General features: G+C 34.4%; 1 protein-coding gene across 2 annotated transcripts in view; it reads left to right on the forward strand.

Moving 5' to 3' along the window:
- Positions 1-26,432, forward strand: part of ADCY1 (adenylate cyclase 1) — a 359,348-nt gene that overhangs the window by 173,880 nt on the left and 159,036 nt on the right. For both annotated transcript variants that reach the window (XR_012484928.1, XM_074283571.1), the window contains exon 4: positions 18,216-18,327. Coding sequence is in view for 1 of the 2 variants with exons in the window: in XM_074283571.1 (XP_074139672.1) it covers positions 18,216-18,327 (112 nt within the window). In the remaining variant the exon portion in view is untranslated. The remainder of the gene's footprint in view (positions 1-18,215; positions 18,328-26,432) is intronic.

A 26,432-nucleotide genomic window follows, 5' to 3' on the forward strand; every position in this document is an offset into this window, starting at 1 on the left:
CTCTTCCCCCTCCTCCTCTTCCTCTTTCTTATTCCCCTTCACCTCCTTTCTCTTTCTCCTTCTTTATTAAATCTAAAAAAAAAAAAAAAAAAAAAAAAAAAAAAAAAAAAACCATCTCAAATCTCATTTGTTCAGCTCCCTTATTTTAAAAACAAGGAAATTGAGACATTAAGAGAGGCCAAGGGACCTACTCAAAAGTTATTTAAGTAATAATTGGGAAACTTCAGATTCACCCTCAAATCCCTCAACTCCAATGTAGGGCTCATTCCACAGCACTGATGAGAACAGTTATAATGTTAATTGAATGATAATAAAACTATTCAGTTAAAAAGCTCTCTTCTAGATTCCAAAGCAATGTCTTGTGTTCTGCTATTAGATATAAAGGACCTTTCTTTGTCAATTTTCTTCTGACTTTTTTCCCCTAAAATTCAATAGGACATCCAGGTGATACAGAAGATAAGATGCCGTACTTAAAGTCAGGGAGACTTGTCACTTTCTAACTGTGTGAACCTGGGCAAGTCATTAACCTTGATTGCTTTAGTTTGATCATCTGTAAAATGAACTGGAAAAGGAAATGGCGAACTATCCTATTGTCTTTGCCAAGAAAACCCTAAATGGGTCATGAGTCAGACAAAACTGAAATTTCTGATCAATAGGCTCAATAAGAGTTCTCTTAGTTGCTTGTTTTTACAATCCTGACTTTTATAAGCCTGACTCATTGAGATCCCTACTGGACTTGCTTGTGAATGATGATTCCTGCCCCTTTACCAACATTCTATTCAGTTACTAGATTTCCTTTTTAGCTCTAAATCCATATATTGTTTGTCCTTGATTAGATTCAGGATAGGAGAAGGCAGGTGCCAAAGGAGAGGTACTCTTAATATCCACTTATTTCTGAGGTTGCCAGTTAGCCCTAGTCACAGAATCTGAGTTAGTAGGATCTCAGAGACCATCTAGCCTACCTGATTCCTTTTATAGTCTCAATAATACGTGGTCATGCAGCCCCAAACTAAAGAAATCTAGTGTTGGGAAACTCACTGTATCCCAAAGCAGTCTATTTCAATTTTGGACAACTAATTGTCAAGTTTTTCCTTACATGAAAATCAGTCTTGGTGCTACTTTGATTACCTCAATTTCTGACCCCTGTGGCTAAACAGAGTAAGTCTTCTTCATGGTAGCCCTTTGTATACTGGAAAATGACTGTCATGTTGAAGCGTGTTATAATAAGATGTGGGTCAGAAGAAGCAGTGGGATCTGTTAGTGAAGGAGGCAGAGATATTTATTTGTGGGAAGGTTGAAGCAATGAGGCAGTGGTGCTTTCCTCATGATGATTAAATTAAAACACCATCCCAAATTGAATCAGCCCACCTAGTTTTGAATTAATGATGCATTTATGATTCAAGGTAAGACAAAGTGGACATGACCTGGGTTCTAAGTTTGTTTCCTATGGCAAAAATCACTTCTACAGTTTTGGTGTTTTTTTTATCAAATAACATAATCTGTTAATAATTACAACTGATATTTTTGTAGCAAGTTAAAGCTTACATAGCACTTAATATACATTATTAACTCATTTGAACCTTGCAGCAACCCTGTGAGCTAGGTAATACAGACATTATTATCCTCAGTTTGCATGTGAATAAATTGGATCTGAATGAAATTAAATGAGTTATGATGGTTACCGGGCTAGTATGTGAGGTGCATTTAGAATTTCTGAATGGGACTGATTGGATGAAGTTTTCTCAGTTTATGATACTAGGCCTAAGTGATATGATCCCTGTTTCCAGAGCCAGAAGATTAGGTCTTGGACCCTGGGTTGCAGGAAGTCACATGATCTCTAAAGGCCAGACCCTAAATTACAGGAAGTGATGTGACCCACAGGAAGCAGATAACATTGGTCACCATTGGTCAAGGTTGGTTATTTTCGTTTAGTCTATCCAATGAAAAGACGTGGGTCTTTTGCTTTCTAAATCCTGACAAGCTTAAAGCTTGTCAGGTTCCACAAGCACATAATGGGAGCTGGAATACCTTCCCAGGTGTGTGTCTGGGCCTCTCCCTGTAGGGACTAAATAAATGCTTTCTCTTTGTACCTGAAGATGTCTCTTGCAAGACAGGGAAAGTGAAGCAGGACAATTTAGGGAAATAGAGGCAGAACAATAAAAGGGAACTGTGGCACAACATTAGTACAAATGGGAGACTATTTGATTTGTATTCCCAATATCAGTGATTTCTTCAGTGTAAGGGACAACAGATATGGAAATTCTCTACTTAAACAAACTATAATTTGGCTATGACTTAAAACATTATTTCTAGGGCTCTGCCTGAGGCACATTTAGTAAGTAATTTATCCAAGATCATATAGTAAGGAAGTGTTGGAAACAAGATGTGAATCAAGATTTTCCTGACTTTAAGCCACATCCTCTCTCCAGTGTGCTTCATAGTCTCTGTTGCTAATGGCACAATTTCAAAAAGGAAGATTTGTAAGATATACAGGCTCAAAATAAGTTTCTGCTCAGCCTCCGTGAACATCTTTGACCTCTTGTCTTTCCATGTGAAGCTGGTACAGATTGATCTCTGTGGTGAGAGGGAAGGAGCTATAAGGGGAGGAATAATTGTGGGGAGACAGCATGTTGATGTGAAAAGGATAATGTATTTAGACTTCAAAATTTAGGCTCAAATCATAGTTTCTTCTATTTAGCAGCTATGTAGAACTAGGGAAATCACTTCAATTCTCCTGGATAGACTTTCTTCAAATTTAAACTAAAGGTGTTCACTTAATAATTTCTAAGGTCTATTTCCAGCTCTAAATCCTGTGATATTGTCATATTAGAAAGAACTGAGAGTAAGTATTACAGAGACTAAAGGACTGAAGTAAGAGGAATTGATAGAAGCTAAGACTGAGGTTCACAATGATATAATTTCTCTCTCTCTCAATCTCTCTCTCTCTCTCTTTCTCTCTCTCTCTCTCTCTCTCTCTCTCTCTCTCTCTCTCTCTCTCTCTCTCTCTCTCTCTCTTTCTCATTGAGGGAAGGAATTCTATAGAATCATCAAATTTAAGAATTGAATGGGACCTAAGAATCATCTAGCTCAACTGATATCTGAAAGGAATCCCCATTATTATGTACTCACCAAATGGTCATCATCCAGCTTCTGCTCGAAGACCTTGTAATCTTGAATCATTTGATCTTGATCTCCAATGAAAGGGAACCCACTACCTACTGAGAAAGCTTACTCTACTTTTCAGACAGGTCTTTTTCATGGAAAGCATTTTGTTTGTTTTGATTTTCCCAAAAAGCAAACACAAATTTGTCTTTGCCTGTTTTCTAGTTTCACCTTCTCAGTTCAAATAGAACTAGACTAATTACTTTTCAGATACTTGAAGAGAATTGTGATTTTCATTTAATACTTTCCATATTCTTGTGTGAATTTAATAACTATCAACAAACCTTTCAAAATGCTCAGAATAATTTAGAAGACTAGCAAAATTGTCCCACTTGTGTCCCCCTTTGAATTTATTTATTTTTATTTTCCTCTGTGTTTTTTCTAAATAAATGAATAAATAGAAAAGAATTTATTAAAAACCTATTATGTGCCAAGAACTGGGAATACAAAAACAAAAGTACAAGCATTTCTTACATTCAAGTAATTTTCTTTCTAACAGAGGGAAACCAGTCAGGATCATGCTATCTAGGGCAAAGAATTATGGGTTAGGAATTTATGGGGAAGATGAGTATAGCTCTAGGAGAGGAGATTGACATACCAAACATATCAGCATTGATTTGATTATGATTTCATAACTAGAAAGTAGGTTGGAGAAATAGGATTGGGAGAGTATAATCTGAAGTTTTTAAGACTTGGCTAATAACCCCCAACCAAAAATTAAACTCGAAATACAAAAATTAAAAGGAGAAATCAATAAAATTGAAAGTAAAAAAACTATTGAATTAATAAATAAAACCAAGAGTTGGTTTTATGAAAAAGCCAATAAAATAGATAAACCTTTGGTAAATTTGATCAAAAAAAAGAAAGAGGAAAACCAAATTGATAGTCTTACAAATGAAAAGGGGGATCTTTCCACCAATGAAGAGGAAATTAGAGAAATAATAAGGAGTTACTTTGCCCAACTTTATGCCAATAAATTTGATAACTTAAGTGAAATGGATGACTTTCTCCAAAAATATAGGCTCCCTAGATTAACAGAGGAGGAGATAAATTGCTTAAATAGTCCCATTTCAGAAAAAGAAATAGAACAAGCTATTAATCAACTCCCCAGGAAAAAATCCCCAGGGCCAGATGGATTCACATGTGAATTCTACCAAACATTTAAAGAACAATTAGCCCCAATGTTATATAAATTATTTGAAAAAATAGGGGATGAAGGAGTCCTACCAAACTCCTTTTATGACACAGACATGGTACTGATACCTAAACCTGGTAGATCGAAAACTGAGAAAGAAAATTATAGACCAATCTCCTTAATGAATATTGATGCTAAAATCTTAAATAAGATATTAGCAAAAAGACTTCAGAAAATCATCTCCAAGATAATACACTATGATCAAGTAGGATTTATTCCAGGAATGCAGGGCTGGTTTAATATTAGGAAAACTATTAATATAATTGACCATATTAATAATCAAATTAATAAGAACCATATGATCATCTCAATAGATGCAGAAAAAGCATTTAACAAAATCCAACATCCATTCCTACTAAAAACTCTTGAGAGTATAGGAATAAATGGATTATTCCTTAGAATAATCAGGAGTATATATTTAAGACCGTCAGTAAGCATAATATGCAATAGAAATAAACTGCAACCTTTCCCAGTAAGATCAGGAGTGAAACAAGGTTGCCCACTATCACCATTACTATTCAATATAGTACTAGAAACGCTAGCCTCGGCAATAAGAGCCGAGAAAGAGATTCAAGGAATTAGAGTAGGAAATGAGGAAATCAAACTATCACTTTTTGCAGATGACATGATGGTATACTTAGAGAACCCCAAAGACTCTGCTAAAAAGCTACTAGAAATAATTCAAAATTTCAGCAAAGTGGCAGGATACAAAATAAATCCACATAAATCCTCGGCATTTTTATATATCACTAACAAAATGCAACAGCAAGAGATACAAAGAGAAATTCCATTCCAAACAAATGTTGAGAGTATAAAATATTTGGGAATCCATCTACCAAAGAAAAGTCAGGAATTATATGAGAAAAATTACAAAACACTTGCCACAAAAATAAAATCAGATTTAAATAATTGGAAAGACATTCAGTGCTCTTGGATAGGCCGAGCGAATATAATAAAGATGACAATACTCCCCAAACTAATCTATTTATTTAGTGCTATACCAATCAGACTCCCAAGAAACTATTTTAATGACCTAGAAAAAATAACAACAAAATTCATATGGAAGAATAAAAGGTCAAGAATTGCAAGGGAACTAATGAAAAAAAACTCAGAGGAAGGTGGTCTAAGTGTACCTGATCTAAAGCTATATTATATAGCAGCAGTCACCAAAACCATTTGGTATTGGCTACAAAATAGACCGGTAGATCAGTGGAACAGATTAGATACAAAGGACAAAAAAGGGTACATCTATAGCAATCTAATCTTTGACAAACCCAAAGATTCCAACATTAGGGATAAAAATTCATTATTCGGAAAAAACTGTTGGGAAAACTGGAAATTAGTATGGCAGAAATTAGATATGGATCCACACTTAACACCATATACCAAGATAAGATCAAAATGGGTCCATGATTTAGGCATAAAGAGGGAGATAATAAATAGATTAGAGGAACAGAGGATAATCTACCTCTCAGACTTGTGGAGGAGGAAGGAATTTATGACCAGAGGAGAACTAGAGATCATTATTGATCACAAAATAGAAGATTTTGATTACATCAAACTAAAAAGTTTCTGTACAAATAATACTAATGCAAACAAGATTAGAAGGGAAGTAACAAATTGGGAAAATATTTTTAAAAACAAAGGTTCTGACAAAGGTCTCATTTCCAAAATATATAGAGAACTGACCCTAATTTATAAGAAACCGAACCATTCTCCAATTGATAAATGGTCAAAGGATATGAACAGACAATTCTCAGAGGAAGAAATTGAAACTATATCCACTCACATGAAAGAGTGTTCCAAATCACTACTGATCAGAGAAATGCAAATTAAGACCACTCTGAGATACCACTACACACCTGTCAGATTGGCTAAGATGACAGGAACAAATAATGACAAATGTTGGAGGGGATGTGGGGAAACTGGGACACTAATACATTGCTGGTGGAGTTGTGAAAGAATCCAGCCATTCTGGAGAGCAATCTGGAATTATGCCCAAAAAGTTATCAAACTGTGCATACCCTTTGACCCAGCAGCGCTACTACTGGGATTATATCCCAAAGAAATACTAAAGAGCGGAAAGAGACATATATGTGCCAAAATGTTTGTGGCAGCTCTTTTTGTTGTAGCTAGAAACTGGAGGATGAATGGATGTCCATCAGTTGGAGAATGGTTGGGTAAATTGTGGTATATGAAGGTTATGGAATATTATTGCTTGGTAAGAAATGACCAGCAGGAGGAATATAGAGAGGCCTGGAGAGACTTAAATCAACTGATGCTGAGTGAAATGAGCAGAACCAGAAGATCACTGTACACTTCAACAACAATACTGTATGAGGATGTATTCTGATGGAAGTGGAAATCTTCAACATAAAGAAGATCCAACTCACTTCCAGTTGATCAATGATGGACAGAGGTAGCTGCACCCAGAGAAGAAATACTGGGAGGGGAATGAAAATTGTTAGCACTAATATCTGTCTGCCCAGGTTGCATGTACCTTCGGATTCTAATGTTTATTGTGCAACAAGAAAATGATATTCGCACACATGTATTGTACCTAGACTATATTGTAACACATGTAAAATGTATGGTATTGCCTGTCGTCGGGGGGAGGGAATAGAGGGAGGGGGGGTAAATTGGAAAAATGAATACAAGGGATAATATTATAAAATATATATATATATATAAAAAAAAAAAGACTTGGCTAATGTGGTTTCTTTTGTTTGACTATATCTATTATGTGAGAAGACTTGTATAGGCCATAGGATTAAGATAAAAGAGATTTTTAAAAATTAGAAAAGAAAGGAAAGAGGGAAAGAAGAAAAAAAGGAAGGAAGGAAGCAAAGAGGGAAAGAAAATTCTTGCGGCTACTATTCTCCCTTGTAAAATATGCCCAATTTCTTCAACTGATTGTTATAGAATGTAGATCTTCACCGACCTGGTTATTGTATTCCTCTGAAAAATATTCTACTTATCAGTATCTTTCCTAAAATATAGTACTCAGAATTGAATATAATATAATGTCCAACCAGGGCAGAATGCTGAGATTATCACCTTTTTTACTGAAATATATTTATCTCTTAATGCAGCCTGAAATTGCATTAACTGTTTTTGATGGCCATTCATATTAAAGTTGCAACCCACTAAAACCCTAGGGCAATTACTGTGCTTTCTCATTTTGTATTTCTGAACTGATTTAACCATTTTGGAAAGCAATCTGGAATCAAGCTCAAAGAGAGTTATTAACTACCAATAATCCTTTGACCCAATAATAGCACTACTAGGTCTATTTCCAAAGTGTTTAGAGAGAAAGGAAAAGATCCTATATGTTCTAAAATAAATGGCAGCTCTCTTTGTGGTGGCAAAGAACTAGAAATTGTAGGGATGCACATCAATTGGGGAATGGCTGAACAAGTTGTCATATATGATAATGATGGAATGGTATTGTGCTATAAAAATGATGAGCTCAATAACTTTAGAAAAACATTGAAAGACTTGCATGGAATAATGAAGGGTGAAATGAGCAGAATCAAAAAAAATTTTGTGTACAGTAGCAGCAATATTATTTTAAGAATGATTTGGAATTATTGTTATCGTTGACCATTATAAATACCTAAATTAAGTATAAATGACAAGAAAAAAGATGCTATCTGCATCAATAGAAGGAATTGATAGATGTATAGAATAATTTTATATATATAATATGTACATATATATGTACATATACATATACACACACCCATTTATATTTAATGGGAATCAGTTTTAGGGCAAGGTTGGGGAAGGGTAAAAAAGAAGAAGAAACAATTTACATGATAATTTTCATGTATATTTGAAAGGAATAGCAAATTATACTTAGATTTGTAGTTTTATACACAATCACCTTTTTTGTTGTGTTTTGTTATGGAAATATTTACTTTATTCCATAAATATATGTTAATGTAAAAAGTTTTTTAAAGAAATTGATTCATTATTCTTAAGTATAAGACACTACAAGGATAGAAAATCAGGATCCAAAAAAAAGAGCTGAACAGGCTAGAGGAATGGAGCCTATTTTTGTCTTTACCATTTTAGTCATCACTCTCAGCTTTGTTACGATGATAAACATTACACCTTTGCCTTAATTCATAGTTAAATCATAGTAAAAAAAAATTAAACAGCAAGTAGTCAAATGCAGATATTCCCTTGAAGGCTTCCTGTCAAGTTGACATAAAAGTATTAGCATTCTCTGAAGTCCCAAATCAGTCTTAGGTACATCTCTTTATATTGTTATCCACTTTGCATCTCCTGTTTCATTCCCTCCAAGAATTGTCTAATTTGAATATTTTATCAATTGTAAAATCAGAGAATTTCAGAGATGGAAGAACACTCATTACTCATTCTATCTGATATTTGGATAGTTTTTCTACCATATAACTGACAAATATTTTCACCAAGGATAGATAATAATGATCAGTAGTAGTAATAACGATAATGATTAATAATAATAATAGACAAGGGAATGCTGGTAAATGTTTAACTGATTCTTGAAATGACATGACATACTTTTAAGGTTATCCATGTGATTAACATTTTCTCTATCATTTATTAAATCCAGACAATCAACAAAACAATAAATCAAGCTCTGCCAATAAATGAAGTTTGCCATTTTCAAAGCTTTCTAAAAATGTTAACTAACTATTTTCCTGAGCATTATGTAACTCCCACACATCCTGATACTTAGTATTTTAGTGCCTTCTACTTATTATCTCAGGGTGGCTAGATAGCATAGATTCTGGGCCTGGAATCAGGACGATTCACCTTCTGAGTTCAAATGCAGGGTTAGATACTTATTGGGTGAACTTGGACAAGTCACTTAAAGTCTATTTTGCCTCAGTTCTGTATCTATAAAATAAGCTGAAGAAGGAAATAGCAAACCACTTTTCTCTGTTTGCCAAGAAAACACCAAAAGTAGTGAATAACACCACCTCCTATTATCTGTTATTCCTTACCAAAAAACATATAATGTATTGTCTCCATTATGGATGGAGAAACTAAAGTTTAGAGTTTAGAGTTAAGTTTTGTCACTTGACCATGTGTCATAGTTGGGATTTGAACCCTGTTTTGATTTCAAATCCATGCTGTTTTCATTGAAAATGGAATTTAACTGCTTGCCTACAAAAATCCTTTCAGCTTTATGATTCTGATACTTAATTTAAAAAAAAATCTTTCTTTGCCTTATAATCACATCCTCATGCAGATATTTTTAACGCATTCAGCTGTCACAATTTAGTTCCTTTATGTGGGCCTGCCACTCAGTGAATTACATTACCCTGAATTTAAAATTGGGTAATGAGGATTGTGCTACTACACATTCTCCCAAGTCTCTAGGAAGATATTTTGGTTGAAACTATTTTTAATTCCAAAATGGAGTGCCTTTTTGGCATTTCGATGTTTGCTTACACCATATATCTATATATAGTTAAGACACTGTGGCAACAGGGGGCAGAGGGGGAAGATCTTTGTAAATTTTAATTTTAAAAATTTTTGTTATTATGAGGCTCTTTAGCTAGGATTACAAATGCGGAATTTCTGTTTCAGAATAGAGATACTAAAAATAACTCACATTTTTATAGCATTGAAAGATTTTCAAAGAAACCTCCCAACAATCCAATTAGATGGACAATACTAGTTGATCATCAATCAGTAAACATTTATTAAATACTCACTGTGTTCCAGGCACTGTACTAAGCACTAGTACACAGCTAACACAACTATAAACTGCATTACACAACACACAGAACCAAAAGACCACACACACACACATATATATATATATATATATATATATATATATATATATATATATATATATATATATATATATAAAGGCTCATTTCTAGGGGATAAAACTTTAACCATTGACTGATACAGGGCAGTTTAATCTGCATTATTGCCATTTTCTTCATCATTTTTTAAAGTCTAAACAATCAACAAAACAATAAATTAAGCCTTGATTTATGGGGTTACTGCGCTTCTTTGGTTATCTTACAGAAATTATAATTTCCTACAAGGATACCCATTCTGAATTGATGTTTCATTGTTCCTGTAATTAACTGATTTCCAAAGTATGATGCTCATATTGGAATTTTAATTATTTACTCAAACACCTTTAACAATCTATCAGCATCTGCAGCTTCCATGCAGAAAGTAGTTTCCCTCCTATATCATGCCAGTGTGTTTATCTGTATAGGATTTCTGAATGGTGTTTATTTCAATTTCAAAAATCTGTTGTGTTCCATGGACTCATTTCAGTGGGCATTATTCCCAATGTTGTATGAAACTTTTAATAATTTGAGTTTGGTTTTGCAGGCATGATCAAGATTGTGTAATGCAGTTTATAGTTGTGTTAGCTTTGTATTAGAACTAAGAAAACCCAATATGTGGAAAGGTTAAATTCTCTGGATTATGATAAGATCATATATTCAGAGCAGGTACAAACATTAGAGGTCATTTGTTCAACCCCTAAATTCTCCTTGGCTAAAATAAGAATATGCTCTGATAGGCTGAAAAGTTTTCCCAGGTTTTACCTGTTATAGAAATTGATTCATGTCATGAGTTGCTTTATTTAATACTCTATCCTTTCATTATCTTGGGATTGTACTTTTTAATATTTTCCTTGAATTTTAAATCCAGGTAAAGGAATTAAAAATAGATTTTTTTTGTAGGTAAGTCTGTGTAGTGAAAAGACCCTACCCAATTATTGAGCAGGATATGGAGGTATTGGAATACACCTATGAATTTTGAATATGAATCAGTAAATAATGGAGACAGCACAGTTTAGGACACAGAGAGCTGGACTCAGGATTAGGAAGGTATGGGTTCAAATTCTGCCTCTTAATGCTGGCTGTGTGATCTTGGGTAGATTAGTTAACCCCTCAAGTAAGTCCTAAAACAATGAATTGTACTAAAACTACTGACCTGCACAGGGAGAGGAATTTTCTTTATCTGAGTTTCCTGAGTTCCCTGTAAGAGAGACGAACAAAAGAACCTCCAGTTCTTGATAATATTTTCCCTATTTGGACACTGACATTGCAGGGTAAGTTGGGGAGGGCAGCTGGGGACACAGGGGAAGGGAAAAGGAGCTGAGCTCTGGAAATTTGGGGCCTGCTTGTTGAAAGGGGTCTAACTCTTAGCAGGCTTGATCTAAGAGAAGACACCCTTACTGGATATGTTGTTCGATTTGGGTTTTTTTCCTTCTAATAATATGTATGAACTCTGCAGGTAGTTAGGCCTTTGTTGAAGATCTGCACTAAAATTTAACTAAGAAACCCACACATAGGCAAGGTGGAAGTATATTATGGAGATAAGAGCTAATTGGGTAAATTCAGATCAAACCCTTAGGCTAATAAATGTTGCTACTTACAAAATGCCATATTCTAAACCCTACAAAAAATTTAGGGTAAAAAGGCAGCAGTTTCTCTTGAGTCACAGATGGTGTCACAGTAACGCCAATAGCACCCTCTGGTGTTATAGGTCATGCATAACACTTGGGGAGAACATTTGATTAATTTTAGGTCAGGAGATCTTAATCTGGGGTCCATAGACTTGAAAAATATACAATATGTAAATATAATAAGCTTATTTTTTAATCCCATGTGTTTTATTTTATGCATTTAAAAACATTATTCTGAGAAAGGGTCCATTCGCTACACTAGATTGTCAAAGGGTCTATGACACAAATGGGGTAAGAACCTTTGGAAAGGATTGTTCCATAGTATTTCTAAGTTGTGACACATGGTATAGTGGAAAGATTGCTAGCTTAGGTGAAGGGGTATGGCTGCTAAATTTTAATAATTGGCTCAAACTATACCCAAGACAAATTTTTGAATTTAATTTACTTTGTTAACATTTTCTCCATATTTTTTTCAAGTCTAGACAAATCAAGACCTGATTTGTAGGATTTGTCAGTTTTTGAGGTATACATACTCACATCGAAAATTTAATAATCCATTTGTACTTCACATAATGCTATTTGGAAATTATAATGTTTGTATATATATATATATATATCACTTCTGATATTTACTAGTAAGGCACTTAAACTTTCTGAGCCTTAGTTCCCTCATCTGAAAAATGATGAAGTTGCCAGGTATCTCTAAGGTTCCTTTCAGTTCTAAATCTTGACTTAGTTTGGGATCATTTTTTTAATATAGATTTTCGTTGTAGTCCAGGGATTTCCTATGACCAAACTTCCTTGATTATTTTATAGAAATTGTGGTTTCCTGCTGAGCTTCCATTTTGAACTGCTGTTTCATGGCCCCTCTTATTTTATGATAATGCTTTTTAAACTTATGCAGTATAGACTTGGTTATTGATTTTTTATTATTATGGGCTTAAGTACTGATATCTTTAGCATTGCTGCACTCACCTAGTAATCACACATTAAGCTAAAATTAGCACCATATCTATCTGACAATTTTACTGCTAGTGAAAAAAAGATGAAATTCAAACCTCACAAGGGATTTCCGGAAATGGGTTTGCCTAATACACAGAGGGCCATATATGTTGGAGGAAGTTCTTTAAGAAATCATATAAAGTTCGGCAGAAGAGTTTCTTTCCAGAGTATACAGAGGTCTAGACACTGTCTGTTATCTAGATTATGTGAATCAGGGTAGAAATCCTGAAGAGGTAAAAAATGGAGAGAATATTTAGGATCTGGGAACTAGGCTTTTTTCAAAGGTCAAGAAGATCCTACATAGAACTCAACTCTTGCTCAAAAAAGGCTTTGAACTCAAATACTCTGGTTCCAAATGCAGTTAGTTTCTCTCTGTCTCTCTTTCTCTATATATATTTCTTCTCTTTCTCTCTCTCACACACATACACACACCTTCCTTCATTCTTTCTTCCTTCCCTCCTTCGTTCCTTTTCTTCCTTCCTTTCCTCCTTCCTTCCTTCCTTCCTTCCTTCCCTTCTTCCTTCCCTTCTTCCTTTCTTCCTTCCTTCCCTTCTTCCTTCCCTTCTTCCTTCCTTCCTTCCTTCCCTTCTTCCTTCCTTCCTTCCTTCCTTCCCTTCTTCCTTCCCTTCTTCCTTTCTTCCTTCCTTCCCTTCTTCCTTCCCTTCTTCCTTCCTTCCTTCCTTCCCTTCTTCCTTCCTTCCTTTCTTTCTTTCTTTCTTTTTTTCTTTCTTTCTTTCTTCCTTCCTTCCTTCCTTCCTTCTTCCTTCCTTTCCTTCCTTCCTTCCTCCCTCCCTCTCTTCCTTCCTTCCTTCCTTCCTTCCCCTTCCTTCCTTCCTTCCTTCCTTCCTTCCTTCCTTCCTTCCTTCCTTCCTTCCTTCCTTCCTTCCTTCCTTCCTTCCTTCCTTCCTTCCTTCCTTCCTTCCTTCCTTCCTTCCTTCCTTCCTTCCTTCCTTCCTTCCTTCCTTCCTTCCTTCCTTTCTCTGTCAACAGCTAGATAGCTCAGCAGATACAGTGCTGGACTTGGACTCAGGAGGCCCTGACTTTAAATCTGATCTCGAACATCTAATAGATTTGTTTTGTCAGGCAACTAATTTAACCCTATTTGCCTCATTTTCCTCCTCAGGAAACAATAAAATGACTAACAACAATATCTGTGTATATATGTATGTATACATATGTATATACAAATATGTTCATATATATGTGTGTATATATATATATGTGTGTGTATATATATGTGTGTGTGTGTGCGTGTATATATATATATACATATATATATATACACACACACACACACACACACACACACACATATATATATATATACACACACACACATATGCTCATACTTTATAAGATAAAATAAGACTTGGTTGGGCCTATGACTGTCAAGAGTTCACATAACTATGACCAAATAGCCTGAATTAGGGCCTAAATCTCTAATGCTTCTTTCAAGGAAAAGGAATGGGAATGGCCAAAGCTGCAGATAGATTATTACAAGTGATCCAGAAGAAAGATTTTTGAGTAATTGGTCTTTTTGTTTTATTTTAGAAATGAGATCTTTATTAGAAACACTGTTTGTAATGAGTTTTCCCAACTTTGTATTTGGTTTTTAATCTTGTTTCTGTTGGTTTTGTTTGTGAAATTTGTTTTTGTTTTTTGCTGAGGCAATTGGAGTTAAGTGACTTTCCCAGGGTCACACAGCTGGAAGTGTTAAGTGTCTGAGGCTAGATTTGAACTCAGGTCCTCCTGACTTCAATGGCTGGTACTCTGTGCAAAAACTTTTTAATTGAATGTAACCACAGTTGTCCATTTTGACTTTCATGCTGTTTACTAGTTCTTCTTTGGTCATAAAGTCATCATTGGAACTGGCTTGAATCATCTCATTATTGAGAACAGTGACTGGTCTTAATAGACCTCTTACCAATCTAAGGCTAAGACATTTTTCAAGTGGAAGATCCAGATAAATTTGGGAAGGAAACATTTGACATGAATATGGTGGACCAATCACTGAATGGCTACAATGGCAGTATAGTTCATTCCTTTTCATACATAACTCTCCTCTCATTTACAGGATATTGTCATAGCCCTCCCTATACCCTAAATGTTCATCTCCATCTCTTAGAATCCCTGGTGTCCCTTGAGAGTCAGCTCAAATGCTATCTGCAGGAAGCCTTTTCTGACCCACCCAGTTCCTATAGCCCTCCCTTCTAAACTATAATATTAGGTAGGAGGTATAAACCATTAATAAAGCTAAAGAATTTCTAACAACAACCTACATTCAAAAAACACTTTGATTAACTATATGAGATGGAGGATGAGGTGGGAAGAAATTGATATTATTATCCCCATTTTACAGGTGAGGGAAATAGTTATCAAAGACTGGATTTGAACTCAATGTATTGACTACAAGTCCACCACTCTAACTCTTGGTGCTGTTCTTCATTTTGCAAAGTCATTAAAACTTTGGTCAGGTCATCTGAAAGATTGTTTTTGGTTTTATCCATTTGTTTCTGTCACGACCATATTGGAGGCTTTCTTGGCAGAGATACTGAAGTGGCAAACAGGGTTAAGTGACTTGCCCAGATTTGAATTTAGGTAGATAAATCTCCGTGACTCCAAGTTCAGCACTCTATACATTATGGCACCACCTAGTGGCCTATTTATTTGTACTGTAATTCAAATATATAAAAATTAAATAAACTGATTCACAGAAACTTGTGTGATTGAAGATAATTCTGATGAAATGGCAGATTCCTTTTGGAATTGTACTGTAACCTGAAAGGTTTGTGAAAACAGTATCAACTATTTGGCAGAATTTAAATCCCCAGTTCTAATTTGTGCCATTATTTTACCTTTCTTGTAATGAAGCATTGAAGATTAAGGAGGCTGTGATTCAGGCCAAGGGGACATTGTTCCTGGGCTGGTGGGTGTTAGAAAGTTATATGAAAGTTAGAATCTGGGAGTTAGAGAGACTCATCTTCCTAGGTTCACATCTTGCCACAAATATTTCCTAATAGTGTGACTCTGGGCAAGTCACTTAACATCGTTTGCATCAATTTCCTTATTTGTAAAATGAACTGGAGAAGGAAATTACCAGTCATTCCACTATCTCTGCCAAGAAAACCCCAAATGAATTCAAGAAGAGTTGGACATGACTGAAAATTTACTCAAAAGATACAATTATAGGAATTCTTGATAATGGCAAACCCAAACCAAGCCTTCTTTTTAATCTTTTAAAGTCGTATGCACTCAGAGATGTTATGTATCTATGGCGAAAAAGGAGCCTTGAATTTGGAGTGAGGGAACCTGAGTTCAAAGCCTTTTTATCGCAATGACATTAAGCAAATCAATTAATTTTCCTGGTCTTCTCACGTAAAAGGAAGGAGTTGGACTACAGAGATTCCAAACTTTTTTCCAATTTTATTCTGGAATCCAAGAGAGAGAAAGAGAGACAGACAGACAGACAGACAGAAACACACACACACACACACACACACACACACAGGAAAATTCAGCTAAATAGCATGACATCGGGGAAACCATTGGCATGTTAATAATAGAACTAGAACTAAAGAGAAAAGAAAATGCTAAAAAAAAAAAAAGAAAAAAGTGGTATGCCTATGAAAATAATTAGTCATTTACATAAATTGCTTATTATTTATGCATAATTATCATGTGGCAGACAATTTTCTTTATAATTAAATATGCCAAATTAACTAGGGTACATTCTACTTAATTATAACACCCAAGCTTATTCCCCATCATTTGTTGCCCACATAACATGGTCATCTGTTCACAATTTAAAAATAACAGAAAAAAATTGACAATTAAGAGAATTTAAGGAATCTCCACCTTTATTGACTAGGGGAAGTTCATAGAATTATGTGGAAATAAGGAATGGGCAGTCAAAGACACTCTCCCATAATACAGAATCTGATTCTGAATAGTTTAAAGTTTGGCAATGCATTCAATTAACTCATATTTATTAAGTACCTGCTGTATACCAGGGCACTGTATCATATAACTTCTAGGACAGATAGATGTATGGTCTTCACCAAGTGTCTTCATCTGAAGATTAGTCTTCTACAGAATATGTATGGCTAGATGCCCAATTTTTTGTCGTATTGCTTCTTAAATGCATGAGCATTTACTAAACTTCTATTGTAAATAAGGCACTTTACTAGTTGATAGGGGTTCAAAGATAAAATATATATATATATATATATATATATATATATATATATATATATATATATATAGCTGTAATGAATGTTCTGCTCTCACAGTGGCTGAAGTTTGACATACAGTTAGGTTGTTGGGGAATGAGTAGAGGAATCGGTCAAGTACTGTTTCATGATAGTGCCACAGTGTTTCCAAAAGCATGTTGTAGGAATAGAAAGTTAGTATATGATCCTTTGTTTAAAGGTTGGTAGGGCAGTGGTAGAGTTAGGAAAACCTGAGTTCAAATCCAGCTTCAGATACTTCTTGGCTGTGTAAAAAAAATAAGTCACTTAAATCTCTGATTATCTTCTTTTCTCTTCTGTAAAATGATGTGGAGAAAGAAATGGCAAACTATTCTAGTATCTGCCAAGAAAATCCCAAATGGGTCACAAAGAATTAAGACACAACTGAACAAAAACAACAAATAGATAATTTTTCAGCTGATAACCAAAATCTTAATGACTTTGCAGTTTAAATAAATATAATAATAGTATGTGCTTCCTAATATAAATGAGTATAATAACAGTACGTACATATCAAATGAAATAATGATTATAAAGATTTAACACAGGGTCTGACACATAGTAGGTACTCAATAAAAATTAATTAATTGGTTGACTTTATATATTATTTAATCTAAAGGTTCTTACTCTGGGGTCCAAGACATTTTCTTTACAAAATTAGTTAGTTGTACTTCAACATAATCAGTTTTTTTATGATCCAATGTATTTTATTTTATATATTTAAAATTTTCTGGGAAGTGATCCATAGGTTTTACCAGACTGCCAAATGAGTGCATCACACACAAACATGTTGACATCTTAACAAAAATGTTAACAACCTCTGATTTAGTCCAGTCCCCATTTTACAGATAAAGAAACTGATATTCAGAGTTGTTCAGTGACCTGCTCAAGATCACCCATCTAGTAAGTAGCAAAACAAAGATTTCAGATGTTGTACCTCTGACTTCAAATCTAGTAATTTTCCCAGTATTCCAATGGACGAGGCTTTCAGAACTTGGGGTAGACCTTCAGTTTTTCCGAAAGACTGTCACAAGTATATTGAATTAGAGCTCAGAATCCTAAGTTGTTCAGGGTTCTCCAGTGACTTTGTGTGCATTTCTGACTGCAGTTGGGAGTATTTTGAGTATGGAGACTACCTCTGGCACTAATGTTTCCTTCTTTCTCTTTGCAGCATTTTGTTTGCAGATATTGTGGGCTTCACTAGTCTGGCATCCCAGTGCACGGCTCAAGAGCTGGTGAAGCTTCTGAATGAACTCTTTGGGAAATTTGATGAATTGGCCACTGTAAGCATATCTTTTTTCTCCCTCCAATTCAATTTGAACTGCTTTTTGAATAATAATGTCCCAGGTGAATTACAAATGTTTGAAATAGGAAATAGACTGATTGCTAAGCACTGTTGGACAGTAAAACCCATAAATCATGAATTTTTAGAGCTTAAAAACTGCTTAAATTCTTTTCCTTGGTGCTGAACAATGCATTTACTGGATAAGAAAAATGCCTAGGTTTCGTGTGTGTGTGTGTGTGTGTGTGTGTGTGTGTGTGTGTGTTAAAAATGTTGAATGTTGAAAAACACAGAATGTTGAAAAACTAATGTAGCTTTGATTTAAATTATTTAAAAACAAGAATTTTAAATATATCCTATTCCTGCTATATGTGTAAAATAGTCCAGTGAAAAAAATGAATATATTTTGTGCCTATAATTGATCAGACAGTAAAACTATCTGAGAGCAATCAAACTCATGGTAGGTAGGAGGATTCTGTTGTCATTTGTTGAGCGAAGTTGGAATTGTTACAGATATATCAGCATCCCAGAGCCTGAGACAGGATAGTCACCTTCCTCCACATTTTTGCTAGGCTTAGGTAAATGTCTCATTGAAATGTGTCTAGTCATCATAAAGACATCCTTTTTGATAACTATGATAAAGTAATCCAGTGGCAAAGAGACGTCTAGTTCCATATTTTCTGGAGATAGCTTATTCACTGATTTAAACAATTTGAAAAACAGTGTCTAAAAAGCAGGAAATTAGTAGGAAAACAAAAGAGTTCCATGAACTATCTGTAATAGCTATCACATAGCTTTGAAACTAAAGAAACACGGTTCTTCATTTGGAACTTCTTTTTTTCCTATTTAAGACATAGTTCTAACAAACTTTGTTTTCTGTTTTTTGCCAATTTCTAAATTTTTAATTCTCAAACTGAAAATTTAACAAGGGATCTCAGAAATTGTTTCAAGCTAGGTTCAGCATCCCTTTGTTTCCATTCTTTTGGGGGAGTCTAAATAAAAAATTCAAAATAGTTAAATACAACATTATTTTTAGGTGGGAGACATTAAAAGGTGATTGTAGTGTTTTAGGAATTTTAGAAATATTTCCCTCAATAAATGTAAATTTTTTTAAAATGATAAATCATGGAAGTAAATTTCATTTATGTGGAAAATTCATTCATATGGAACAGCTTTTTACCCAGTAATACTACCTGTACAAATGAGGTGCAATGTTTGATAGGTAAGAAATAGAGGGGGGGAAGTCTGTGGTTTATAACAATTGTGTGGTAAGGGGATAAGAAACAAAATAAAAGAAAATGGATTTATAAAATGGGCAAGTTAGAGTATAATTATTCTTTCTATAAAAAGGGGCTATATAATTCCTTTGAATAGCAACTTCTTTAAAACAATTCAAGAAAATATAATTCAAAATATGTTTGCTTAGCTATGATGTAGGCACTCTCAAAGATAGCCAAAAAAAAAAGTATAAAATAAGATCTTGTCAGGAAGACAAGATTTAATCAATTGAAGCAATTGATTATATGTTACCTTGGCTGGTCAATAGAATGGTAGAAAGATTAGAAAGTAAAGAAGGGAAAGCTTCATGAATCATGTTGAAATTGATTTTGAAGAACAGGTAATATTTGGATAGATGAAATACTGATGTTCCATTACTGGCATGAAGAACAATAGCAAGAGTAAAGTTAGAGGTAGAAATGCAGAGGTTAGCACCAAAAGGGAGATTAACATTGTTGACTAGTGAAAGCTAGGCCTGGAAGGGTAAATAGGATCAAGATCATTGAATCCTGGTCAAGAATTTTGTACATTAGCCATCTGGGCAGTCATTAAAGTTAGTAAGGCAGGAAAACAGTATAATTTAATTCAGTGAATATTTATTAAGTACCTACTTTTATGAGTCATTACCATGTGCTGAAAAATAAGACCTGGTTCCTAACCTTAGAAACAGTGTGACACAACAGGATCATATCTGTATGTGAAAACACATTTATCAATAACTAAAGCCATAAATAGGATGTGAGTGAAACAGTTGTACCAAAGGTTAAAGTTCAAGGAAAGAAAAAAATAATTTTAAATTAATGATGAAAATGTATTAATCTGTATTAATAAACCAAATGGATTGTGGTGAGCAGTGAACAGTGAAGCTAGTTAGTAGTTTGTTAAAAGAGCTTGCATGATGAAGGCCAGGAATGAATTGAGAGTGATTGGCCTGCAGAATAAGACTGGATATTACAAAGGAATAATATTGACGATGATTTTGAGGTCATGGAGGGGGGAAAGATAGAATTAAAAACTTTAATGTTTAGGCCAGGGTGATCAGGAGGATGACTTAATCACTGATAAGGGATGAAATTAGAACATAGTTCTGGATTAGGAGAAATGGGATAAGTTTAATTTGAAACACGTAGAGCTATGGAGTCTGAAAGAAGATATAACTAACGTGTGTCTGAATGCAATCAAGCTTGATGAAGCTTCAGATTCCAAAATACAAAATAAGGAAACACAAAACACATTAAAAATAGAGTTGTTAGTGAGAAAATGAAGCAAATTTTTTTTATTGAGAGGAACTTCTCACCAGAAAAATGGATAGGGAAGCACAGAGATAACTGGGCATGCTGAAACTGATAAAATTCAGAAGGTTTGACAGGGTTCACATTTGGATCAAGTAGAAGTCATAGTGAAGTAAGGGGACAAGCAGCCATTAACTAGTACTGATTTATGATGGGGAAGAATACCTGGAGAAGTGGACATCACTTGACATTCATTCTCCTAGGCTGCATGAAAGGGGGCTTTCCAAAGTCATTGTAGACCTTATTTTAACAGGGTGTCTCAGGAGATTTGAGCTTCCCTGGAAGAATCTTTACTTAGTCAAGGTGAGGAGTCTTTACTGGGGTAATTGGAGATAGAATTGGAACATGAGATTAGAATGAGAAATATGGTATATTTCGGTGGAGAAAGAATTGAATTAGAGGACCTTTTAATAATTGTTAACTTAAAGCGACTCATGTTCCTTCAAAGTGAAGAGTTCAAATGCTATTTCTCAGTTCCTTTCCAGCTTTAAATCCCATGATTTTATATAAATTGGGAGTCATTTCCATTAGGATAGATGAAATATCAAAGAGGGAGAATAGAGATAGAGAAGAGCTGTAGATTCTTTAGTAAAAAGAAAGAAGAATCGGGATGGTCACCAGAGGGTGCTGCAAGACTAAGGAAAAGTTTGTCTTTCTTGAGACAAAATGGAAGAGTCCCAGAAATAAATCAATTGTAGATGGTAGAGAGTACATGATGAAGAAGCAGATGTTGAGAGGAAATGGTGCTACAATGGAATGGGAGTACATGTGGAGTGCTTATCTTTAGAAAAAATTAATAGAGCAAATGAGATCATATTTGTAAATACTTTGTAAATGTTAAAAATGTTATATATAAATGTTATTGTCATCATCATTATTACCATTATCACTACTACTGTAACTGCTATTATTTATATGTGGAGATAAGCTATGTTGAGAGAAAAGAAAGGAAGATGAAGAAAATTTGTTTCTGGAGGCATCAGTAGACAAGTTAAAATATTAGGAATTTTTGTCTTGTACCTCATCTTCTACCTCAAGCTTTCTATAACACAGGAACAAAAGCTGAAAAAGTATTATAAGAATGATTCCGTATAATCTTCATCCTTTGGGGGGGAGGTGTGTGTGTAGAAAAATATAGTGTAGTAAAACAGGCACTGAGTTTAAAAGCCCTGCTTTATATCTATGTGATGTTGGACAGTTGACATAAGTGGACCTCAGTTTCTACACTGATAAACTAGGCCAGATGGACTAGATGAAAATCACTAGATTTTCCTTATAATTCATTCCCATGATTCTATGAATGGAGTCAAAATGTGATAATAATTAAAGATAACTAATGGGCCTTGAGAAAAAGAATTCCAGTAGGAAACAAGGGTGAGGTCAACACTGATCTGAAGGAATAAATAGTGTACTTTGTTAAATTTATAGAAATTAAATTCCAATACAATGTATGAGCCGAGAGATGGTTTTATTTATTGATTTTACTTTATTTTTCCTTGCAGGAAACTAAAGCTGAGCGAGCTAGTACATAGTCAGAAAGGACACCCCTTAGGAAGGAAAGAATAGACATTGGTGAATTAAGGGTTATCATTTCATCTGTTAAGTTTTCTGTCAAAGCTGTTCTGTTGTGATGGATCATTCTAGCCATACCCTCTTTGCTCTAGATTGATCCATGGTTCTCAAGCCCAATCACATAGAAGACGGATTCTAAGTTATTAGTGAGGGAAATGATGGAGTGAACCTATGCAGAGTAAAACTAGCAAAGATGATGTGTGAATAGTTAAGTAGTCTGGAAATTGGGGTGAGGGTGAAAAGCAGAATCAGTATCTTTGAAAAAGTATGAGAAAGCAATAAAGGGGTTGAAGATTAAGACCTCTCTAGGTAATAAAAAATTGGTTCCATGGACCCCAAAGAGTAAGATTTATTGCTACATAATACAAAGGTAATATAGTATAAGTCACCATGAGGGAAGCAATAAATAGCTATTTATTGTAATGAATAAAAGTTAATATCTATTAAGCTAATTAAGGATCGATCAATTAGTCAATGGGCATTTGCTAAGAACCTATTATGTGCCAGACACATTAAGTCTTTGAAGATGAAAATAAGCTAAAAACATAATCCCTGTCCTTAAAGAGCTCACATTCTAATGAAGAAGACAATGTGCAAATACTTATGTATGTTCAAGATTCTATACTACGGAAATGGAAAGTAGTCTAGAGTGAAGGGAGGAAAGAAGGACAATGGGGAAAGTTTTCCATTAAAGGGTAGGCTCTGAACTGAATCTTGAAGGAAGCAAAGGAGACTAAGGAGACCTAAAAGACCATCTTGTTGGACTTTATAATTGAGGAAACTAAAGCCCAGAGAGGTTAATCTAAAGGATACACAGAAGTTGTGTATCTAATACTATTTTTTCAAATTTTATTATACTAAAATAGTACTTTTCCTTTGAAAATATTGCATTTCACACAAAAACATTTTGAACAATGCAAGAAGTACCAGATGTTGTTATGATTCTTGTTTCTTTCCTTCTGGAAAGCCATAACAAAGGAGTCTTCCAAATATGCTATGCACATTCCTCTGGATAAAGAGTTGTGAACTTTCTTTTGGGGGGAGGGAGTATCATGGACTTCTTTGGCAGTCTGAGGAAAACCATGGGCATCTTCTCATAATAATGTTTTTAAATGAAATAAAATCAACTACATTATATTACAAGGGAATCCAACTGCATTGACATAGTTAATTTGTACATACATATGTAAAATATATAATATATTTGTATATATATATGTATATACATATATTTATATATTTTTCAGACCCTAGATTAAGAAACTTTGGGCCCTTTACCAGTGGAACATGAGCTGTCTTGTCATTATTCCCTATTCTTCCTATGTAACAGGCTTATATTTTCCTCTAAACAGCCATTTCTGACAAAATGTTTTGTACTTCTCCTCTATAGCCTCTCCTTTTTACTGTTTCAGCCCACTAACACCAAGAATGCACTTCTCCTTTGTCCTTTGGATGATGCTGTATTCCATTTATTTGGAGAATGTAGCATTCCATGAATTATAGTCCAATAATATCACTAGAAGAATTTTGGAATTAAAAAGATGGGCTTCTGTTTCAGGGAGTATTTTCAGATCAGTAAAAGAACTATGACCTATACACTGTTTCAAAGGAAATCTAGACAACTCTTTCTGTTCATTTTTGGGTATATTTTCAGTCTTAGATGCATGTACTAATAGGTTAGCTCTATGGGCTATCCATCCAACTGCATATCACAGATAGTACAAGAATTATTCTTCATCCCCTTTGTGTGTTGTAGAACTTCATGAATGAGTACCACCATCACTCAGAGGAAGTGGGGGTAACTATCCACAAAGGAATTTTTTCTTAGTGCTATAGTTATTTAATATCACTCTCATTCATGTGTCTTTGCCAAAAATCATTGGGGATTGTTGAACTGTCAATTTTTTAAAAACTAAAAAAAGCATCTTATGAAACACATTGTATCTTCTAAGATTTGGAAAGTTGCATAGTGGGTATGATTATTCTAAAACATTGCAATTGAGGGACTAAGTAGGAGAAGCAGTCAAAGGATTTCATTAAACAATTCAAGATCCCTTGATAGGAAATACCTATTTTTAATTTAATTAAAGAGATTGTTCTTCTTTTTTTTTTTTTTAAGAACAGAGATGTTTCGAGGAAAGGTTCTTGAATAATGTGTTTCAATGAATAAAATAAAATACAAGGCTTATAAAGGAAACCAATTATATTGAAATAGTTATCAAACAGCATTTTTAAATAGTTCACTTCTAGGTTAGGAATTCCTAATTTAGAGCATTAGAATAATCCCATAATGGATTGTATTTATATCAGAAATAGATGAGGACAGAGAATCTATTTTTGAGAATATTTAGGCTAAAAAAAGAAAGGCTTTAGTTTCTCTAAAATTTACCCTCAGCTTGAAGAATTAATGAATGGTTAATGAAAAGGCATTTATTAAGCACTTACTGTGTACCAGATACAATGCTAAAGAGAGAACTGGAAGTCAATATGGGCATTACATTGGCTGAGTAACTTGACTTTTAAAACTCCACTGAATAGAACTGACACACATAAAAGAGACATGTGGCTGATGGGTCAGTGAGCAAAGCCCATCTCCCTGTGACTAACACTATTCATTTAACTCATGTCATTTGAACTCAACCAAATTCACATTTTTTTCTTGTAATAGCCCTCTTATACTGCCTTTCTTTTATGAATTATGCTTCCTAAGAGTTCCTTTGTGAAAGTCAGCCCTACTTTATTTGCAAATATAGCCTTTCTTCTGTCAGACAGAAAGTTTCTTTCTCTTTACCTAGTTCCCAAGCTCTGTGGATAATAGATTAAGAAGCAGGGGACAAATGCTTACTGGAAAGTAATAAGCCCATAAAAAAGAATATACTTTGAAGGTAAGGACATGGTTCCTAAAAAAGATCCAAGCAAGTCAATAGGCCTAGCTAAAGACAAAGCCCAAAGTTCCCAAAGACAAAAGATCCATAGGACATAAAATTATAGACTAAGTCCATAGTGGGAAAAGTCCCAAATCTGCAGAGAAGTCCACATTCAAAACAATCAGCATAATATCTCATAGTAGGTTAAGGATTAAGGACCAACCATTTTCTCCTGTCTCACTCGAGGAATCTGTCCAAGTTTGTATTCCATGATGGTCCTTGCCACTTTCATTGAATTAATGAATGCATACATGAATGAAGAACATTTATTAAATGCCTTACTATGTGTAAAGCATCATACTATGTGCTGGAGATACAAATAGAAAAGTAAGATAGCCTCTGTTTTTCCCCCCTCTTTTATTAAAGCTTTTTAATTATCAAAAGTTATGCGTAGTTAAGTTTTCAACAGTAACCCTTGTAAAACCTTCTGTTCCAATTTTTCTCCCCTCTTCCCCCCACCCCTTCCCCTAGATAGCAAGTAATCCGATACATGTTAAACATGGTAAAATATGTATTAAATTCAATATATGCATACATATTTATACAATTATCTTGTTCCACAAGAAAAATCAAATTAAAAAGGAAAAAAATGAGAAAATAAAATGCAAGCAAACAACAACAACAAGAATGAAAATGCTATGTTGTGATCCACACTCAGTTTCCACAGTCCTCTCTCTGGGTGTAGATGGCTCTCTTCATCTCAAGATCATTGGAACTAGCCTGAATCATATTATTGTTGAAAAGAACCATGTCTATCACAATTTATATTCTTATAATCTTGTTACCATTTATAATGATCTCCTTGTTTTGCTCATTTCATTTAGCATTAGTTCATGTAAATCTCTCCAGGCCTCTCTGAAATCATCCTGTTGATTATTTCTTACAGAACAATAACATTCCATAACATTCATATACCATAATTTATTCAGCCATTTTCCAACTGATGAGCATCCGCTCAGTTTCCAGTTTCTCGCCACTACAAAAAAGGCTGCCACAAACACTTTTGCACATCTGGGTCCCTTTTCTTCCCTTAAGAT

This window comes from Sminthopsis crassicaudata, chromosome 1 (assembly GCF_048593235.1).
Source record: "Sminthopsis crassicaudata isolate SCR6 chromosome 1, ASM4859323v1, whole genome shotgun sequence".
Taxonomy (NCBI): Eukaryota; Metazoa; Chordata; class Mammalia; order Dasyuromorphia; family Dasyuridae; genus Sminthopsis; species Sminthopsis crassicaudata.